The 19,557-nt window shown below is 36.8% G+C and overlaps 1 protein-coding gene across 2 annotated transcripts in view; it reads right to left on the reverse strand.

The window, feature by feature from the left end:
- The window catches only part of Rme-8 (receptor mediated endocytosis 8), a 73,706-nt gene that overhangs the window by 22,884 nt on the left and 31,265 nt on the right, over positions 1-19,557 (reverse strand). For both annotated transcript variants that reach the window (XM_067776238.1, XM_067776237.1), the window contains exons 6-14: positions 7,663-8,167; positions 7,419-7,597; positions 5,883-6,090; positions 2,187-2,597; positions 1,973-2,122; positions 1,712-1,903; positions 1,190-1,309; positions 1,040-1,128; positions 14-182 (exon numbers count right to left, since the gene is read on the reverse strand). In XM_067776238.1, the coding sequence (XP_067632339.1) occupies positions 14-182; positions 1,040-1,128; positions 1,190-1,309; positions 1,712-1,903; positions 1,973-2,122; positions 2,187-2,597; positions 5,883-6,090; positions 7,419-7,597; positions 7,663-8,167 (2,023 nt within the window). The remainder of the gene's footprint in view (positions 1-13; positions 183-1,039; positions 1,129-1,189; positions 1,310-1,711; positions 1,904-1,972; positions 2,123-2,186; positions 2,598-5,882; positions 6,091-7,418; positions 7,598-7,662; positions 8,168-19,557) is intronic.

A 19,557-nucleotide genomic window follows, 5' to 3' on the forward strand; every position in this document is an offset into this window, starting at 1 on the left:
TATAACTACTAACACGATCAGTTAATTGTAATATATAGGACATATCACTAAAGCGTCCGATTTCTTTATGATAACGACGATAGACTTTTGCAAGTGCTTGTAATGATACCACAGTTAATTGATCATCGTTGACACGTTGCCGACAGAGGACACGGCGATAAAGTGCATTGAAGAGTTCGATTCTAAATAGGAAAGAGCATAAAAAAATCAAGCTAATGTATGCAACAGTCAATAAATGAGCTATCTCGGAAAATCATAAATGAAGTATTTAATCAAGAATCAATCAGAAAATTCAGAAACTTTTTTCAATAGTTTGGGAAAAATTTGACCAACGTTGTAGCGATAAGCTTATCTTAATCCCGAATCGTGAAACCGAGCTTAGGACCTCTACCAATAAATTATTTTCCTCATATATATCGCACACTAACTACAAAAGAGTCATAACTTAAAATTTTTCAAAATCGGTTTTTTCCATAAACCAATTCACAGTACCATCCTTAAATTTCGTTGTCATTATTTTATTCTTTAACTCGAAAATTATCGTTATGCCAGTTGGTGTTGATTGCATCGCTTGCGCTGTATCAACTAATGGGTACTATTTTTAGTTGTGTCAATGTGCTTAAGTACAAGCGAACAGTTTTTTTGCGCATAAAGCGTATTATTTTAAATTCTGACTATCTTTTAACTTCGCTGTGTATTAATTAAAACTGTCTTTTTATACATAAAGAGTAAGTAAATTTGCTTTTATTATTGTGAAATGTGCCTTTTTGATGAAATAATTGTGAATGTAGGAGTAGGCAAATAGTCATAATTCAAAATTTCGTCAATTCATTTTATAATGAAGGTCTCCTTCTTTGTAAAACTGGATTTCAGTATAACATTACAGACGTTTTCACATAAACCGTTTTTCTTCTCTCCTGAACATTTACATTTTTCAAGTTGTGACTCTTTTGTAGTTAGTGTGCGATATAATGAATTTGAAATCGTTTTCGTTTATTGCTCGAACTGTACCCGTGGCCGAGATAAAAAAGAGACTTACGGATCTTTTACAAGATTTTGTGGCCAATCATCCTTCTCCAATATTAGGCGTATATAATAGTCACCAATTTGGATTTCATCAGCCAAACACTTACATAAAAAAGTTAATATTAATTTAAATGTTTCATAAAAATAAAGGCCAAATAAAAACCTGGTAAGTAACTTGAAACTCCTGGTAATTCCACGCCACAATCATGTTGCCAGCCAAATCGCGATCATTCATAAATTGGCGTAGCTCATTTTCTAAACAAATACGCAGTTCCTCACGAGTCTAAAAACGATAAATTTATAAAATTTTTGTATTTTCTATTTTGAATTTTGTTAAAAAAAAATTATTTCAGCGCGCTGTTGTTGTTGTTGTTGTAGCGATAAGGTTGCTCCCCGAAGGCTTTGGGGAGTGTTATCGATGTGATGTTCCTTTGCCGCATATAGATCCGGCACGCTCCGGTAACGGAGCTCCATTAAGGTGCTAGCCCGAACATATCGGGAACGATTTATATGGCCACATTAAACCTTCAAAGGTTGCGCTACACAATTCCTTGAATCTGGTATTTTAGTCGCCTCTTACGACAGGCATACCTACCGCGGGTATATTCTAACCCCCTAACCCGCTGGGGGTATTTCAGCTCGCTGTAATCAGCTATGAAATTTTCGCGCGCATATCTTTCCTTACCTTATGATTCCATATCAAATTCGGCAGACTGTGATCTTTGGCAAAATTATAAAAGAAATAAGGTAAATTCAAAACAGTATCATCTTTTTTCTTGCGCTGACGACGATTACGCAGTACAACTGGACGATTTTTGATTGCCTGTGCGGCGGGATCCTGTTGCTCCAAAAGGTTCATACCCCAATGTTTAATATCCTGTTAGGAAATATATGAAAACAACTTTGTGAGTGCAAATTTTTAAAACTTTTAGTTAAAAACATATACTTGTAAGTGTTTCTCAATTATATTCTTTCTATTTCTATTGGAATGTTGTATCGCAAGTTTTAAATTATCCCGAAAATTCAACTTATCATCCTCCACGTCAGTCTTTGGAACACTCTCCTCACTCTCCAGGAACATAAGCAAACCAGCAGGCTGTAAAAAAAAGTTTAATTATAAGTAATATCTAATATTTCTAAGATTCAAAAAACAAACTTACAAATATGCGTTTAAAGAGTTCTATTGCTTCCTCATTTTCTGTTATCCACAAACCAATTAGGTGACGCGATAACTGACGGTGGGCAGCCAATGTTGGATCATTAGATGGTGTATATAATGCAACAAGTAAATGACGGCACAAAGCCGCCTCATCTAAGGCCAGTGATTGCATTTGCTGTGCCACTTGCAGTTCACCCTCCTCGATGATGGCGCGCAAAACTAGGCCAGCTCCTTTGACAATTGCCAATGAAGGATGTTGGAATAATTTATACAAATAACGACCACGATCGGCAACTAGTTCTAAAAGAATATCAAATTGCTTGCCATCTGTAGTTTCGCTGTAAGGCACACATAAAGCGAAGGTGAGAAAATCTAACATGGCGGAAAGCACTAATGCCCCGCTGCCATGGCTCTGAGGAAAAAAGCAAATAAATAAAAAATAAGAAAATATAATAAGACAATTTTTATAGAATTTTTATATAATTGATGACTGGAAATGTTTTAGTACATGGTTCTTAGGTTTAGGTAATGAAAGCAAAATAATTTTCCGAATTTTTGTGTTTAGTAGGCAACTCATAGGCATTGTAAAAAAAATATTTGTATCTTAGTTATTTATAATTCCCCATAGTGTAATTCTTTTTTTTTTTTTTCGGAGTCGAAAAAAGTCCTGGTCAAAAAATTGTCTGAGGTAAAAATGTTTGAGTTCCCAGGTATCCCTATAGCAATATCACGTCGAATCATGCATCCTTTTTATTTTTTGAACTTTTTTCATAAAAGTCCACATATAAAAGTAAAATCTGTATTTTTATTTTTTGAGTTCGATAGAACTAGTTAAACTCGGACTTGTAATTTAACTTTTATTTCCGGACTTTTATTTTTAAGGCCAAAATAAAAGTCCGACTTGAAACGGCTTATCCGAAATAACAATTTTTTAATTCAGATAAGCGTTTCTTTGTTCTCAAGCCGGACTTTTATTTGGCCTTAAAAATAAATGTCCGGATTTAACTTTTATTTCCGGCCTTTATTTTTTCAAGTCCGAGTTTAACTAGTTCTATCGGACTCAGGTAATAAAAATCCGAAAATAATTTTTATCTTGATCCAAATATATTAAAAGTCCAAAATTAATAGTTTTGTAGGGAATTATATTATAAAAGGAATAACAGTTTCGGCCCCTGGTAATTCTATTTATTTATTAGGTGAGAAGATATAGCTATGAGACAACGACTTCAGATCTCAGAACATCAATCAAATGTCAAATAACCCCGTCACACAACAAATAAAAAATATTTCGGCTGTTTTTTATGTTCCTCAAATTTAGGGACGGACTTTTGCTACTTTTTTTTCGCCCCAGTCGGGCATCAAGGCCTAATAATAACACCACACGACGAAACCACATTGTTTCTAGGTATTGAGGCAAATCTTTTGTTTTACGTAAAAAATGTAGTTGTTCTTTTCAGGACCTTTAATGCGGTTATATAGAGGCAAAAACAAAGTGCTTTCTTTCTCTTTTCGAAGCTGCCTTCAAAACATAGTCATGTGCTTTCAGAGTTCGACATTGGACCTATCCTAACTTTTTTTAATTAACGTATTGTAACGAATTTCGGTAAATTCCGCTTATTCCAAACCTTCCGCTAACGTTCGAATCGCTAAACTGTTGAATAAATAACTCCAATATTCAATAATGCAAAACGGTCTTTATTAGACTACTTTGTAAGTACTTCACAATAACCCTTATACTTCACAACCAATAGCGTGCTTGAATCAAAACTGAGCACTGATTGCTCAACTTGCGCTGCTTTTATACTATCAGTTTTCTCGTTCATCCATTTCTCCTAAGGTATAGTCATTTCGCGAAACTATATTCCAGAACAATTGTATCCCTTGCTTGGTTATTAGCTATATACATGTATACCTATTTGTGTATGCGTGAGTACTACTTCGGCTGATGATTACATGTGTTTCCGAGTATCTCTTCGTTGCCTTGTATGTACATATATGTGTAGTATCACTTAACTACTACTACGCGTCCAACGCTTTTATTTAATTGTCTGATCAACTCCCTAGATTGATGATGAGTGTGATGACTAGTACCAAGGACCTATCTAGTTATTTTCTAGCTTTAAGTATTATTATTACTTCATGTAAGTATTGTTTTCAATAAAATCATCTGACTTAAAAAATTTTTTTTTATTATTTTATTTTCAAGTTTTTAGTCTTTATTTAATTGCCTATTATTTCTCATTCTTTTTAGTTCATTTAGGGATTCATTACTACACGGACTCTTTCCTAACAATTTGTTACAATCTAAATCCTCAATACCCTTCCAAAGATTTTACTCGACTCTGCTCCACGTATGCTTGTCCCTCCTCGAACTTCAAAATATTTTGATGTCACTTCTATCGGACTATGTGTAATATTTGTTCTAAATATGAGCCAAATCGGACCACATACACGATTTTTTTGAATATCTCCATTCTTGCGCCACCTAGCGGTGATTTTTTTACAGGCCGTTTTCTATTCATGTATGTATTATGTGTTCCAAATATGGTCCAAATCGGACCACAAATACGATTTTTGAATATCTCGAACCCTCTGCCACCTAGCGGCGATTTTTTTCCATAGGTCTATTCATTATAGGTTCTATTCATGAATGTGTTCCAAATATGAAAAACATCGGACCACAAATACGATTTTTTGAAATATTTCGATCCATGCGCCACCTATCGGAGTTTATTTCTTATTATTGCATTGTCATCGGGTTCTGAACTATATTCCAAGTTTCAAGCTCGTAGCTTATCGGGCAGTTACTTAAATTTCAATTACAAAATTCGTGTCAGCCAGCGTCAAGTCAAGCTAAATAAAACCGTTTAAAAACAAAAAATTTTTATACATATAAGATTGCAATTTCGAACCTTTTTCCCTTTCCTATGTTTTGGAGGCTATCATCGAAAAATGGATAAATTTCTTTTTTTCATCTGTATCAATCCCTCCAAAATCAACTTTTTTATGTATATACCTATATCGCTTTTAATTTTTCGAAGGTCGGCTTTTTGACCCTAATAATACCTGTTATATAAACCGGAGTTAAAGTCTGAGGCAAGGCACCATCAAAAATTTAGAAAAGTTTTTCTTAAAGCGGTCGCCCCTTGGCAATGGTTTGGCAAGCATCCCTAGTGCCCTGAAAAGCTTCTCAGTGAAAATTCAATTGCTTTGCAGCTGCCATACGAAGCCGGCATAAAACACGTAAGTCATGGCGCGGCCAGTTTGTTGGAAAAATTAAACAGAGACACGACGCAAATTGGAGGAGCAGCTCGGCCTTAATCTTCAATGGCAATGGTTTGGCAAGCATCCCTAGTGCCCTGAAAAGCTTCTCAGTGAAAATTCAATTGCTTTGCAGCTGCCATACGAAGCCGGCATAAAACACGTAAGTCATGGCGCGGCCAATTTGTTTGAAAAATTAAACAGAGTCACGACGCAAATTGGAGGAGAAGCTCGGCCTTAATCTTCTCGGAGGTAAATCGCGCCAATTATTTTTTTCAGGCTGGTTCCGTTTCGAACTTACTTCGAAAGCCAGTATCTATGTTTTGGAGGCTCACTTCTAACAAAAATTTGTTTGGTACAATTCCCAACCGAGTATTGTACAGTGTTATAATACAAAATAAGTGAAAATAAAGCAAAGTAAATGAAATTCGCATACCACATGCGTTGTCCACATGTTAAGTAGCGTTTCTAAAAACGACTTCGATGATAATATTGATGATTTATTCAATTGTTCTTGCTTTAGATCATGATCAGCATTCACTGAATGCAATAGTGAGTTTATCATATCGATTGCAGAATATGTAACTGCCAAATCTTTACGGCGTAGAGCTGCTACAATTTTAGTGCCAATAATTTCGCGGAAGCTAAAATGAAAACAAAGAATATTATAAAACAAGTATAGGTGTCTAAGTTCGGGTGTAACCGAACATTATATACTCAGCGTGAGCTTCAATTGTATATTTCATTTCAGATAAGGCTTTTACACTTGTTTTATATCTAAGTTGCCGTGGTCTTTAACCGTTCATTTTTACTAGAAATATTTTCTGCTATAAGGAAAATATGTGTACACAATTTCATTACGATCCGTTAATTTTTCTTCGAGTTATGGCTCCCGAAACATAGAAAATTGCTTAGTCATAAAAGGGGCGGTGCCACGCCCATTTTAAAAATTTTTGTGTGTTCCAATTTAATGTTATAATTCAACTTAGAAAGTAAAATTCTATTGATACAAAACTCTTTTTTGCTAAGATATAGCTTATTTTATTCGTCCACGACCCTCTTAAAAATCTTTTATATAAAAGTTGGCGTGGTCTTTAACCGATCTCTTCCATTCTTTTTTTAGAAATATTTCCTGCTATAAGGAAAATATGTGTACCCAATTTTGTTACGATATGTAAATTTTTTTTCGAGTTGTGGCTTCCGAAACATAGAAAATTGCTTAGTCATAAAATGGGCGGTGCCACGACCATTTTTTTTTTTTTTTTTTTGAAATTTGAAGTTTTTCGTATTTATTGTTATAAATACACTTGGGAAATGAAATACCATTGATATAAAGCTCTTTTTTGCAAAGATATAGCTTATTTTATTCGTCCACGATCCTTTTATAAAATCTTGTATATAAAAGTGGGCGTAAAGGCAACCTCTCTGCCGAATTTTGTTACGATAGGTTTAACGATTTTTGATTTATGATTAATAATATTTTTAAAATTGATTTTATCACAAGTGGGCGGTGCCACGCCCATTCAAAAAAAAATTTCAAATTTTTATCAAGAGTCTCAATATCAGTCCACACGTCAAATTTCAACATTCTAGATGTATTATTTAATAAATAATCACATTTTTTGTGTTTTCCAAAATGTTATATATATAAAAAGTGGGCGTGGTTATCATCCGATTTCGCTCATTTTCAATAACAATCTATTCTGGGTCCAGATAAGCTCGTGTACCAAATTTGGTGAAGATATCTCAGTATTTACTCAAGTTATCGTGTTAACGGACAGACGGAGAGACGGACGGACGGACATGGCTCAATCAATTTTTTTCGATACTGGTGATTTTGATATATGGAAGTCTATATCTATATCGATTCCTTTATACCTGTACAACCAACCGATATCCAATCAAAGTGAATATACTCTGTGTGCAAAGCACGCTGAGTATAAAAAAAAAGCAGCGTTCTAAAATTGTTTACCCTGATAAATTTGTAAATGCGCCATATCCAACTTTACTCGCAAGTAAACGTGTAAGTGCATGAAAAATTGCTTCAATTTCAAGATTATTCAATTGTGCTGTTGGATTGTCGAGCTCTTTTTGTGCCAATGCTTGTAATGCGCTTAAAATAAGTTTCTCTTTATTCTCAGCAAAGAGACTCTAAAATTGAATAAAGAACATGTATAAATATAATTAACTGTATGACCATCACACATATTACATACATCTTGCGTGACACTATAATTGAGACCACTGTGCGGTATATTAGCATTAAAGCGCTCAAGTATTTCATAACGTTTTGTTGGAGTTTGTACATTATTAATAATCATACGCATCAAGTTCGCTTCAGTCTCCTCATCGACAGAGCAACTAAATGGTACATAACGTTTACCACGCGGCGTATTATTAATGCGCACATGTACATCCTTGTTACCGCTTGAACGTACTGCATCTAAGAGGGTAGCCAATAATGAATCTCGATCATTTGTTAAATACTGACGCAATATGCCATTCTTATATTCAATACAAAAACGTTGTAAGTTATCTTTATCACGCACCAAAGCAAATACATCTGATAATAAACGTAACGTACACACGCTATATGTCTGCGGATCACGTTCTAATAGTGTTGCTTCCGTTAGACAAAGTATTCGTTTTACTGGATCTGGATGACGTGGTGTAATTTTTTGCACAGTGAATTCGGTCATTGACGTTTGGTACTGATCGTCGCTGTGGAGATAAATATTGAAATTAATATGTATATGAAAAATTTTTGAATTTTCGAAAACATTTTAAAAATTGGTTTACAAAGTTTTAGCTATCTTAACTTTTTCTTAAACGAACAACAATAAATAGGTATAACAAAAAACAAAAAAAAAACAATAGTTGATAGTTGGTTTGTTAGCGACGAAATAATATACCAACAAATATTTGGAATGCCAATGGGGAATCCTCTATCTATTGTCTTCGGCAAAATACTAGACGATAGTATAGCTGAATTAATATCAAAAGGAATCTATATAAAATAAATAAAGAAATATGTAGACGACACATTTGCTATAATTAAGAAAACGGACGTAGAAATTATATTAGCTGTGTTTTTTTTACGTCTATATACGTTTACGCTTAAACTTTGTATGGACTGCTACGTTTCGTTTGCGCGTGAAAAAGACGCCTATCCTCGCTCAGATAATGCTTAGGAGACCCATCTAGCGGCAGTGGTTAAACAATTAGCTACAGCACAGGGTGTACCGAAAAGCGGAGACACAACCCTCTGTTGTATGTCTTTGTATAACATATAGCTGAATCAGTTGCGATGAATTGTGGACACGCATAGAATACATAGAATTAGTGTAGAGGGTGGAACATAGACACATATTTCAGATACATCTGAGTTTAATGCGTATTGAAATTTAGTAGTATTAATTTTATGCGTAGCAATTTCAGAGGTGTAATTAAAGTTTGTCGCTTAGCAGTCCATATAAAGTTTAAGCGTAAACGTATACAGATGTGAAAAAAAAACACAGCTAATGGCATAAAAACAAACTGGTATGCCAAGTCTGTAGCCTCGTCCAGGATGATTAATTTCAACTCGAATCATCCCTGGACTCAAAAAAGAAACACTGCGTTGAACCTGATTGAAAAAATTTATAATCTCAGCGACCAGGAGTTCAAAAAAGAAAACAATTTTAAAATCAATAACATTTTATATAAAAACGAATTTCCGAGCACCCTAATACAAAAATGGACCACAACAAAAATGAACAATAGCAAACATTCAAATCAGAACACAAAAACAGATAACCAAAAGAAAATATTAACCGGCATAGCATATGTACCAGGACTAACAGACATGAAAACGTTAGGCACATACATACCCAACAACACTATAGCTTTTGCTCATCGACCACATCAAACACTTAATACAATATTTACAAAAACGCTTTTTACTGTGAATTAAATTATTCTGTTAATAACTTAAATTTTATTATAATTTTATTTTGAGGTGATTAACTATAAATGATTGTTTGACCTTCTAATACTGTTATATAAACTCTTTTTAATTGAAAATTATTTTCTATTTTTTAGTTCGATTAGCTATAAAAGCGTGTTTTTTTAGTTTTTTTAAACCATTATTTATTTTAAATTTTTTAGTTGAAGTAATTTTAAAAGTTTTAGTCGAGAGTGATGAAACCTCGAAACGCCAGCGGTCCATGGATGAATCCAACCCCACGGCACCGAAAAGGGCTAAGACGCAGGGAGGTTGGACGCGGTCTTTCGCCGAAATTGCAAAAGGTCGGCAGATCATTGGCATTATAGACGAGAGCAGCGAAGATGGCAGGATCCCGAAACAACAGTGGAAGTGGATCGAGGCCGCGCTCGCTACGGTGGCCGTTAAGGTTAAGAAAGACAACCCTGGTCCATCGCCATCTTACACCGATGCAGGGTGCTTCTAGGGCAATGTCAAGCTAATTGCCTGTGACGACGCCAGGTCGGTAAACCTCTATAGGGCCGCCGTCACGCTGATAGGGGTGGTATATCCGGGCGCGCGCCTCAAGGTAGTGGATGCGCGTGATATCCCCTCACGACCAAGGGCTAGAGCCTGGGTTCCAGTGACGCCAACGGACCCAGCTGACATCCTGGAGCTGCTCCAGGATTACGTCCAAAAGCCGGATGGGCAGTGGACGGACTCCAGCGCTGAAACCATAAGCTTGCTTATGGATACACACTTCCCAGCAAGCGCGGGCGTGTCTTCAAATATTGTTAGCGGAAGGTCACCTAATGATCAGCTAATAAGCGAAATCACAGATGATAAAAGGATTGATTGGGATTTACAGACCTTCAAGCCCTATAAATCGCCGGGGCCGGATGGAATTTTTCCGGCTCAGCTACAGTATACTGCCGAACTTATAAGGCCCTGGATAAAAGGGATGTTTATAGGTTGTCTTAGGCTCAATTACGTACCAGCATCGTGGAGAGAAGTCAACGTGGTCTTTATCCCCAAGGCAGGGAAAACCTCCCACTCTAAACCAAATGATTATAGGCCTATAAGCTTATCTTCTTTTCTGCTAAAAGCACTCGAAAGACTCCTAGAGGACTACATCAGGAGGAGGATTGAGCCATCGCTTCTTTCGCAAGCTCAACATGCCTATACTAAGGGTAAGTCAACTGACACGGCCTTGCACTCACTGGTATCCGTTATGGAAAGGTCATTTGACCCCAAGGAATACACACTGGTGGCATTTCTAGATATAGCGGGTGCCTTCAACAACGTTCTCCCTGAGGCCATCACCTCGGCGCTGGCCGATCTGGGGGTTGACGCGTGCCTGGTGGAGTTTATATACAATCTGCTTACACGTAGGCAGATTAAAACTCAGTTAGGTGTATGCGTGATCCGCAGACCGGTCGGCAGAGGCACTCCTCCGGGCGGCGTTCTCTCTCCGCTACTTTGGGTGGTTACCGTCAACCATCTACTACGCCTCATGGAGGCAGAAGGTCACCAAGTGATCGCGTATGCAGATGACATCTGCGTCACCATGCGAGGGAAATTTCCGCAAACTCTTTGCAACTTAATGGAAGGGGCACTATCCAAAATTTCGCACTGGGCCACAGCGACAGGTTTGGAAGTCAACCCGGATAAAACCGAGCTTGTCCTCTTCACGGGGAGGTACAAAGTACCAAATCTTACACCGCCAAGAAATGGGGGTACGTTCTTAGCGTTTAGCGATCAAGTCAAGTATTTGGGAGTCATTCTGGATAGGAAGCTATTATGGAGTGAACATATAGTGGATAGGTCCAAGAATGCAGCAGCAGAGCTGCAAGAGGGCAATTGGCACCTCCTGGGGATTCTCCCCTAAGGTTACCTACTGGATTTACACAGCCATTGTGCCCCCGATTCTTCTTAATGGTGCCTTGGTCTGGTGGCCTGCACTAGCTAAAAGTACTGATCTTAGAATGCTTCAAAAGGTGCAACGGAGTTCGAAGCTCTGCATTACCGGGGCTCTCGGCTCCACTCCAGACTCCGTTACATACATACATGGATACATAGATACATAGATAGATACAGGCCAAGCTAATAAAAGCGTGTTAAAAAGGGCTCCAGTATGTTCTTTCGTAGATATGCCATGCATCCACTTCTATCATTAATAAAGGAATGCGTTTTTCGCATTATGTGCAAGGTTTCAAATCTATGGCCATTTGGGGTGGTAATAAGTTCAATTGACCTTATGTCCGTTATCCTTATGTCACCCCACCATCACATTATTGCATTGTTATCGAGCCTTGATACGTGTGCAAAGTTTCAACCAAACTTATGGCCATTCAAAGTGGCAATAAGGCCAATTGACTTTATGGCCGTTGACCTTATGACACCACACCATCACATTAATGCATTGTCATCGAGCCTTGATACGTGTGCAAAGTTTTAATCAAACTTATGGCCATTCAAAGTGGTAATAAGGCCAATTGACCTTATGGCCGTTGACCTTATGTCACCACACCATCACATTAATGCATTGTCATCGAGCCTTGATACGTGTGCAATGTTTCAATCAAACTTATGGCCATTCAAAGTGGTAACAAGGCCAATTGACCTTATGGCCGTTGACCTTATGTCACCACACAATCACATCAATGCATTGTCATCAAGCCTTGATAAGTGTGCAAAGTTTCAATCAAACTTATGGCCATTCAAAGTGGTAATAAGGCCAATTGACCTTATGTCACCACACCATCACATTAATGCATTGTCATCGAGCCTTGATACGTGTGCAAAGTTTCAATCAAACTTATGGCCATTCAAAGTGGTAATAAGGCCAATTGACCTTATGGCCGTTGACCTTATGTCACCACACCATCACATTAATGCATTGTCATCGGTTCTTGATACGTATGCAAAGTTTCAAATTAATCAGACCTCTAGAAACCGGTGAAAATTAAGCTCAAGATGTGGAAAGTAAAATAAAGAAAATATTAACGTTGGAAGGGCTTCGAATCCAACAGCAGATAAATAATGCAATGAACTACAAAGAGGATGTAGATAATATCAGCTGTGTATACAAATGTTTGATAACCAACAATTGACGAACAGCTGGAATAGAGTGTAGATGTTTTTTAAATGTAAAAATTTTGTTTATGTTAAATGTAAATATTTTTGTAAAAATGTGTAGTTAATTCGCAGTCTGCAATTTATGTTATGGTATTTATGTACTATAACTTAAACAAGTAAGGAAGGCTAAGTTCGGGTGTAACCGAACATTACATACTCAGTTGAGAGCTATGGAGACAAAATAAGGAAAATCACCATGTAGGAAAATGAACCTAGGGTAACCCTGGAATGTGGTTGTATGACATGTGTATCAAATGGAAGGTATTAAAGAGTATTTTAAGAGAGAGTAGGCCATAGTTCTATGGATGGACGCCATTTAGGGATATCGCCATAAAGGTGGACCAGGGCTGACTCTAGAATTTGTTTGTACGATATGGGTATCAAATGAAAGGTGTTACTGAGCATTTTAAGAGGGAGTGGGCCTTAGGTCTATCGGTGGACGCCTTTTCGAGAAATCGCCATAAAGGTGGACCAGGGGTGACTCTAGAATATGTTTGTACGATATGGGTATCAAATGAAAGCTGTTAATGAGTATTTTGAAAAGGAGTGATCCTTAGTTCCATAGGTGGACGCCGTTTCGAGATATCGCCATAAAGGCGGACCAGGGGTGTCTCTAGAATGTGTTTGTACGATATGGGATTCAAATGAAAGGTGTTACTGATCATTTTAAGAGGGAGTGGGCATTAGGTCTATAGGTGGACGCCTTTTCGAGATATCGCCATTAGGGTGGGCCAGGGGTGACTCTAGAATGTTTGTACGATATGGGTATCAAACGAGAAGTGTTACTGAGCATTTTAAGAGGGAGTCGCCTATTCGAAATGTCGCCATTAGGGTGGGCCAGGGGTGACTCTAGAATGTGTTTGTATGATATGGGTATCAAATGAAAGATGGTAATGAGTATTTTAAAAGGGAGTAATCCTTAGTTCTATAGGTGGACGCCTTTTCGAGATATCGCCATAAAGGTGGACCAAGGGTGACTCTAGAATGTTTGTACGATATGGGTATCAAATGAAAGGTGGTAATGAGTATTTTAAAAGGGAGTAATCCTTAGTTCTATAGGTGGACGCCTTTTCGAGATATCGCCATAAAGGTGGACCAAGGGTGACTCTAGAATGTTTGTACGATATGGGTATCAAACGAAAGGTGTTACTGAGCATTTTAAGAGGGAGTGGGCATTAGTTCTATAGGTGGACGCCTTTTCGAGATATCGCCATTATGGTGGGCCAGGGGTGACTCTAGAATGTGTTTGTACGATATGGGTATCAAACGAAAGGTGTTACTGAGCATTTTAAGAGGGAGTGGGCATTAGGTCTATAGGTGGACGCCTTTTCGAGATATCGCCATTAGGGTGGGCCAGGGGTGGCTCTAGAATGTTTGTACGATATGGCTATCAAACCAAAGGTGTTACTGAGCATTTTAAGAGGGAGTGGGCATTAGGTCTATAGGTGGACGCCTTTCCGAGATATCGCCATTAGGGTGGGCAGGGGTGACTCTAGAATGTGTTTGTACGATATGGATATCAAATTAAAGGTATTAATGAGGGTTTTAAAAGCGAGTGGCCCTTAGATGTATATGTGAAGGCGTTCTCGCGATATCGACCAAAATGTGGACCAGGTGATCCAGAAAATCATCTGTCGGGTACTGCTAATTTATTTATATATGCAATACCACTAACAGTATTCCTGCCAAGATTCCAAGGGCTGTTGATTTCGCCTTGTAGAACTTTTTCATTTTCTTCTACTTAATATGGTAGGTGTCACACCCATTTTACAAAGTTTTTTCCAAAGTTATATTTTGCGTCAATAAACCAATCCAGTTACCATGTTTCATCCCTTTTTTCGTATTTGGTATAGAATTATGGCATTTTTTTCATTTTTCGTAATTTTCGATATCGATATAGTGGGCGTGGTTATGGTCGGATTTCGGTAATTTTTTATACCAAGGTCAAGTGAGTTCAGGTAAGTACGTGGGCTAAGTTTAGTAAAGATATATCGGTTTTTGCTCAAGTTATTGTGTTAACGGCCGAGCGGAAGGACAGACGGTGGACTGTGTATAAAAACTGGGCGTGGCTTCCACCGATTTCACCCATTTTCACAGAGAACAGTTACCGTCATAGAATCTATGCCCCTACCAAATTTGAGAAGGATTGGTAAATTTTTGTTCGACTTATAGCATTAAAAGTATTCTAGACAAACTAAATGAAAATGGTCGGAGCCATGCCCATTTTGAAATTTTCTTTTATTTTTGTATTTTGTTGCATCATATCATTACTGGAGTTGAATTTTGACTTAATTTACTAATATACAGTAAAGATATTAAATTTTTTGTTAAAATTTGAATTTAAAAAAAAAATTTTTTAAAAGTTTGCTAATTTTTATTTAGCACATATATAGTAATAGTAGTAACGTTCCTGCCAAATTTCATCATGATGTCTTCAACGACTGCCAAATTACAGCTTGCAAAACTTTTAAATTACCTTCTTGTAAAAGTGGGCGGTGCCACGCCCATTGTCCAAAATCTTACTAATTTTCTATTCTGCGTCATAACGTCAATCCATCTACCAAGTTTCATCGCTTTAACCGCCTTTGGCAATGAATTATCGCATTTTTTGGGTTTTTCGAAATTTTCGATATCGAAAAAGTGGGCGTGGTTATAGTCCGATATCGTTCATTTTAAATATCGATCTGAGATGAGTGCCCAGGAATCTACATACGAAATTTCATCAAGATACCTCAAAATTTACTCAAGTTATCGTGTTAACGGACAGACGGACGGACGGACGGACATAGCTCAATCAAATTTTCTTTCGATACTGATGATTTTGATATATGGAAGTCTATATCTATCTCGATTCCTTTATACCTGTACAACCAACCGTTATCCAATCAAAGTTAATATACTCTGTGAGTGGAAGGAGTAGGGTCTGCGGTATACTGCGCTGATCCGGAGTTAAGCAGATCCTACAGGCTGCCGGATTACTGTAGCGTTTTCCAAGCGGAAATATTAGCCGTAACCAAAGCAGTAGAAACCCTGGAAGAGAATAGCTTAAGCTGCAACCGTGTTAACTTTTATATTGACATTCAAGCCGCAATTAAGGCAATAATCTCGCATAGCACAGCATCTAAATGCGTGTTAGAGTGTAAGCAGTCTCTGGAGAGAATCGAGACAGGGAGAAGCATACATCTATATTGGGTCCGAGGGGATATGGGAATAGATGGGAATGAAAAGGCGGACGAATTAGCTAAAAAGGGCGCATCCCTTGAAGCTTGCTCCGTAGACGTCCCAATTAGATTGGGCGAGATTAAGCGAAGGCGAGAGGTGCACATGATCGACCAAGCAGAAAAGGCGTGGGTTCAAGCGCGGGGCTGTAAAGTGTCGAAGATTATGTGTAGGTCTTACAACCTTAGACTAACACAGTTGCTTCTATCATTAAAAAGAGAGGACTGTAGACTCATGATGGGTATTCTGACTGGACACTGCCTTCTGGCGTCACATGCCTTTAAATTAGGCTTGGTCAGTGATAGCAGGTGTAGGAAGTGCGGGTTGGAGGAGGAAACGATCGAGCACGTTCTGTGCTCGTGCCCTGCACTTGCCAGGCTAAGACTCCAGCTATTAGGAGTGATACAGCTGTCAGATCTAGAAGCAGCAAGTGGCTTAAGTCCTAGGAAGCTTCTAGTATTTGCCAAGAGGACGCAGTTATTTTATAACATAGGTCCTGGTTTTTGATAGGGTTTTTCAGTTTGGTCGTTAAAACATACTTCTGGTAACACTACGGACTCAATCAGTCTATGTGAGGTCCTCATGGACCGGCCAGTTCAACCTACCTACCATACTCTGTGAGCTCTGCTCAACTGAGTATAAAAAGGACGTATGGCACTCGGGGACTGCCGCTGTAAAGCTATTGCATATTATCAACTTATGCAATTATAATATTTATGCAACATTTTGTTTTCTTTGGTATTAATTCAAGTTAACCTTTTTAAGCGTGGTGACAGATAAGAAAACAAATTTTTTCCTTTTATTGAATAAATGAGAAGTTAATATTTAACTTTCACTTTACCTTTAACTTTAACTTTATTTTTAACTTTAACTTAACTTTCACTTTAAATTTAACATTCACTTTAACTTTAACTTTATTTTTAACTTTAACTTTAACATTCACTTTAACTTTAACTTTAAATTAACTTTAACTTTAGTTTTAACTTTAACTGTAACTTTAACTTTAAATTTAACTTTAACTTTAAGCTTAACTTTAACTTTGACTTTAACTTTAACTTTAACTTTAACTTTAACTTTAACTTTAACTTTAACCTTAACTTTAACTTTAACTTTGACTTTAACTTTCATTTTAACTTTAACTTTATTTTTAACTTTAACTTTAACTTTCGCTTTAACTTTAGCATTCACTTTAACTTTAACTTTAACTTTATTTTTAACTTTAACTTTAACTTTCGCTGTAACTTTAACATTCACTTTAACTTTAACTTTTACTTTAACTTTAACTTTAACTCTAACTTTCGCTTTAACTTTAACATTCACTTTAACTTTAACTTTAACTTTCGCTTTAACTTTAACATTCACTTTAACTTTAACTTTTACCTTAACTTTAACTTTAACATTCACTTTAACTTTAGCTTTTACTTTAACTTTAACTTTAACTTTGACTTTAACTTTAACTTTAACTTTAACCTTAATTTTAACTTTTTTAACTTTAACATTCACTTTAACTTTAACATTCACTTTAACTTTAACTCAACTTTAACTTTAACCTTAACTTTAACTTTAACTTTAACTTTAACTTTAACCTTAACTTTAACTTTAGCTTTAACTTTAACTTTAACTTTATTTTTAACTTTAACTTTAACTTTCGCTTTAACTTTAACATTCACTTTAACTTTAACTTTATGATCCGGGGTGGGCGTGAGCTTAGCACCTGCTAAGAAGCCAACCTAATATAAACGCACGCAAGTCATTTTCTGCCAAAAATGTCTCATGCACATACAACTTATATGAGAGCAACTCAAATTGAATTTGCTGCGTGAAAACCTAACTCGATTTCCAATTTTTGTTCTGCGTGACATTTAGATTTGACGTTTGTTTTTTTTTGTTTGCACACATTCTTTACATTGTCGCAACGCATGCTTATTTGGGTTAGGGCAAAAAACGCCGGTTGTTTGCGTGCGCTAAAAAACGCAGTGCGGTTTTATTAGGTTGGCTTGTAAGCATAGCGGAACGATACAAGGTGGCAGCATGGTGACATACCTACAAACATAAATAAAAATTTCATGTACTTTGTTTTTGTAAATTCGATGGACAAATGTCAAAATCGTACTGCGCCGTAATTTGATGTATCAAATCAAATAAAAAAAGCTTAAAATCAGCTGTCCCATGCTGCCACCTTGTATCGTTGCGCCATGCTTGTAAGCGACCATATATGTATACGATAAGCGATAGCACAATGGCTACTTCGTGAAAATCAACGACAGCTCTTTTAGTTTGATTTCGATGGTCGTACGGTGAGGAAGTGTCGCACGCGCGCTTAAAACAGAGTACCAAAGAGTGCGTGTGACACGTGTTCACCGTTCAAGCATTGAAATCAAACTAAATAAATAATTGATTTTGCTTTCGTGTTTACTAACACATTCTCAATTTGGTAATCGTGTAAATGTAGTGGTGCCCACCGGTGTTTATGATAGAGATCCAATTTTATGTATTTGGCCTGTTGCTAACACCGAACCTTTTCGAGCCTTTTCGGATCTTTTTTGACAAATATCCGTTACGGTTTTTTTTGATTTAGTCGCCAAGCCCGCGATAAAATCTATGCAATAGCTTAAAAATATTTTCTAATTATGTTTTCTCGTCAAAATAAATACTTAGTCTTCCTGAAGAAGACAGAATAACTTGTCGAAACGCGCCGGAGAAAAAAAGAAAAACTAATGTTTTTGCTTTAAATTGAACGACCAAAAAAGCGCTTATAAATAAATAGTTTATAAAATATACTGCTATTCTTATGCTCGCATATGAATATTCGGGAGCTCCTTAATATACCAGCCAAAACTTGTTCAACCCCACCCTTCAAATGGTAATGCCACTATCAAAGATATAAGATATATCATATACGGACCCAGCGGATTAGGAAGCTTAAGATATAGCCGTGACAAGTATGCATGTCGTAGTAGGCGACTAAAATTATTCAAGGGTTTGTGTAGCGCAATCCTTTCAAAGGGGTAAAAGTTCAGATTCAGTGGTAACAAAAAACTAAAGTTAATTTTTTTAAAATTTAATTTTGAAATTTCGCCTAAATTTCAGGCATCTAAACTAATATTGCACTCAACTTTCCAGCATTGCAACAATTTAAGAAAAAAATATTAAAACTGTCTGAGTTCATTTCAACAACTAAATTATTTGTTGTTTATGCGGGAAATTCATACCAAAAATGTAAATTTGCGACTTGTATGGCTTTTGCAATGTGTGTCCATACTTCAACAGGCCAGGGGTCAAGGGGGTTCACAGTAAGTATCACGACATAACAGTAGAAGTGCAGCGGCTCCGGCTTATAAGCTTTCGTCGTCGTGGAGTACATGAACCGGTACGTTTGCTACTATTTCAAGTTATGACTTCCATTGGGCGAATAACTTATTTTAGACCAATGAGTCTACAAGGCGGCCAAATTTGTGCATATTGTGATCTAATTAGTATACCACCGACGCACATATGTAGGTAGATTTTCAAGTTTTAGGCGGCCAAAAATATTTTATTGCCTATATCTTCTTAAAACTGTTTAATAAATGAAAAATTATAATAATTTGTGTAATTAATCGGTTATGTTAAAAAAATAGATATTACACTGTGTAACACTAAAAAATTTCTCCGCAGTGAGGCTATTTTTCTTGTTGTACAGCAAGAAGTGTAATAACTTAGTTCTGTCTTTACATATGGTAAATTTTTAATATCAAACGAAAGGTGTTACTGAGCATTTTAAGAGGGAGTGGGCATTAGTTCTATAGGTGGA

The sequence above is a fragment of the Eurosta solidaginis genome, chromosome 3, assembly GCF_040869045.1.
Source record: "Eurosta solidaginis isolate ZX-2024a chromosome 3, ASM4086904v1, whole genome shotgun sequence".
Taxonomy (NCBI): domain Eukaryota; kingdom Metazoa; phylum Arthropoda; class Insecta; order Diptera; family Tephritidae; genus Eurosta; species Eurosta solidaginis.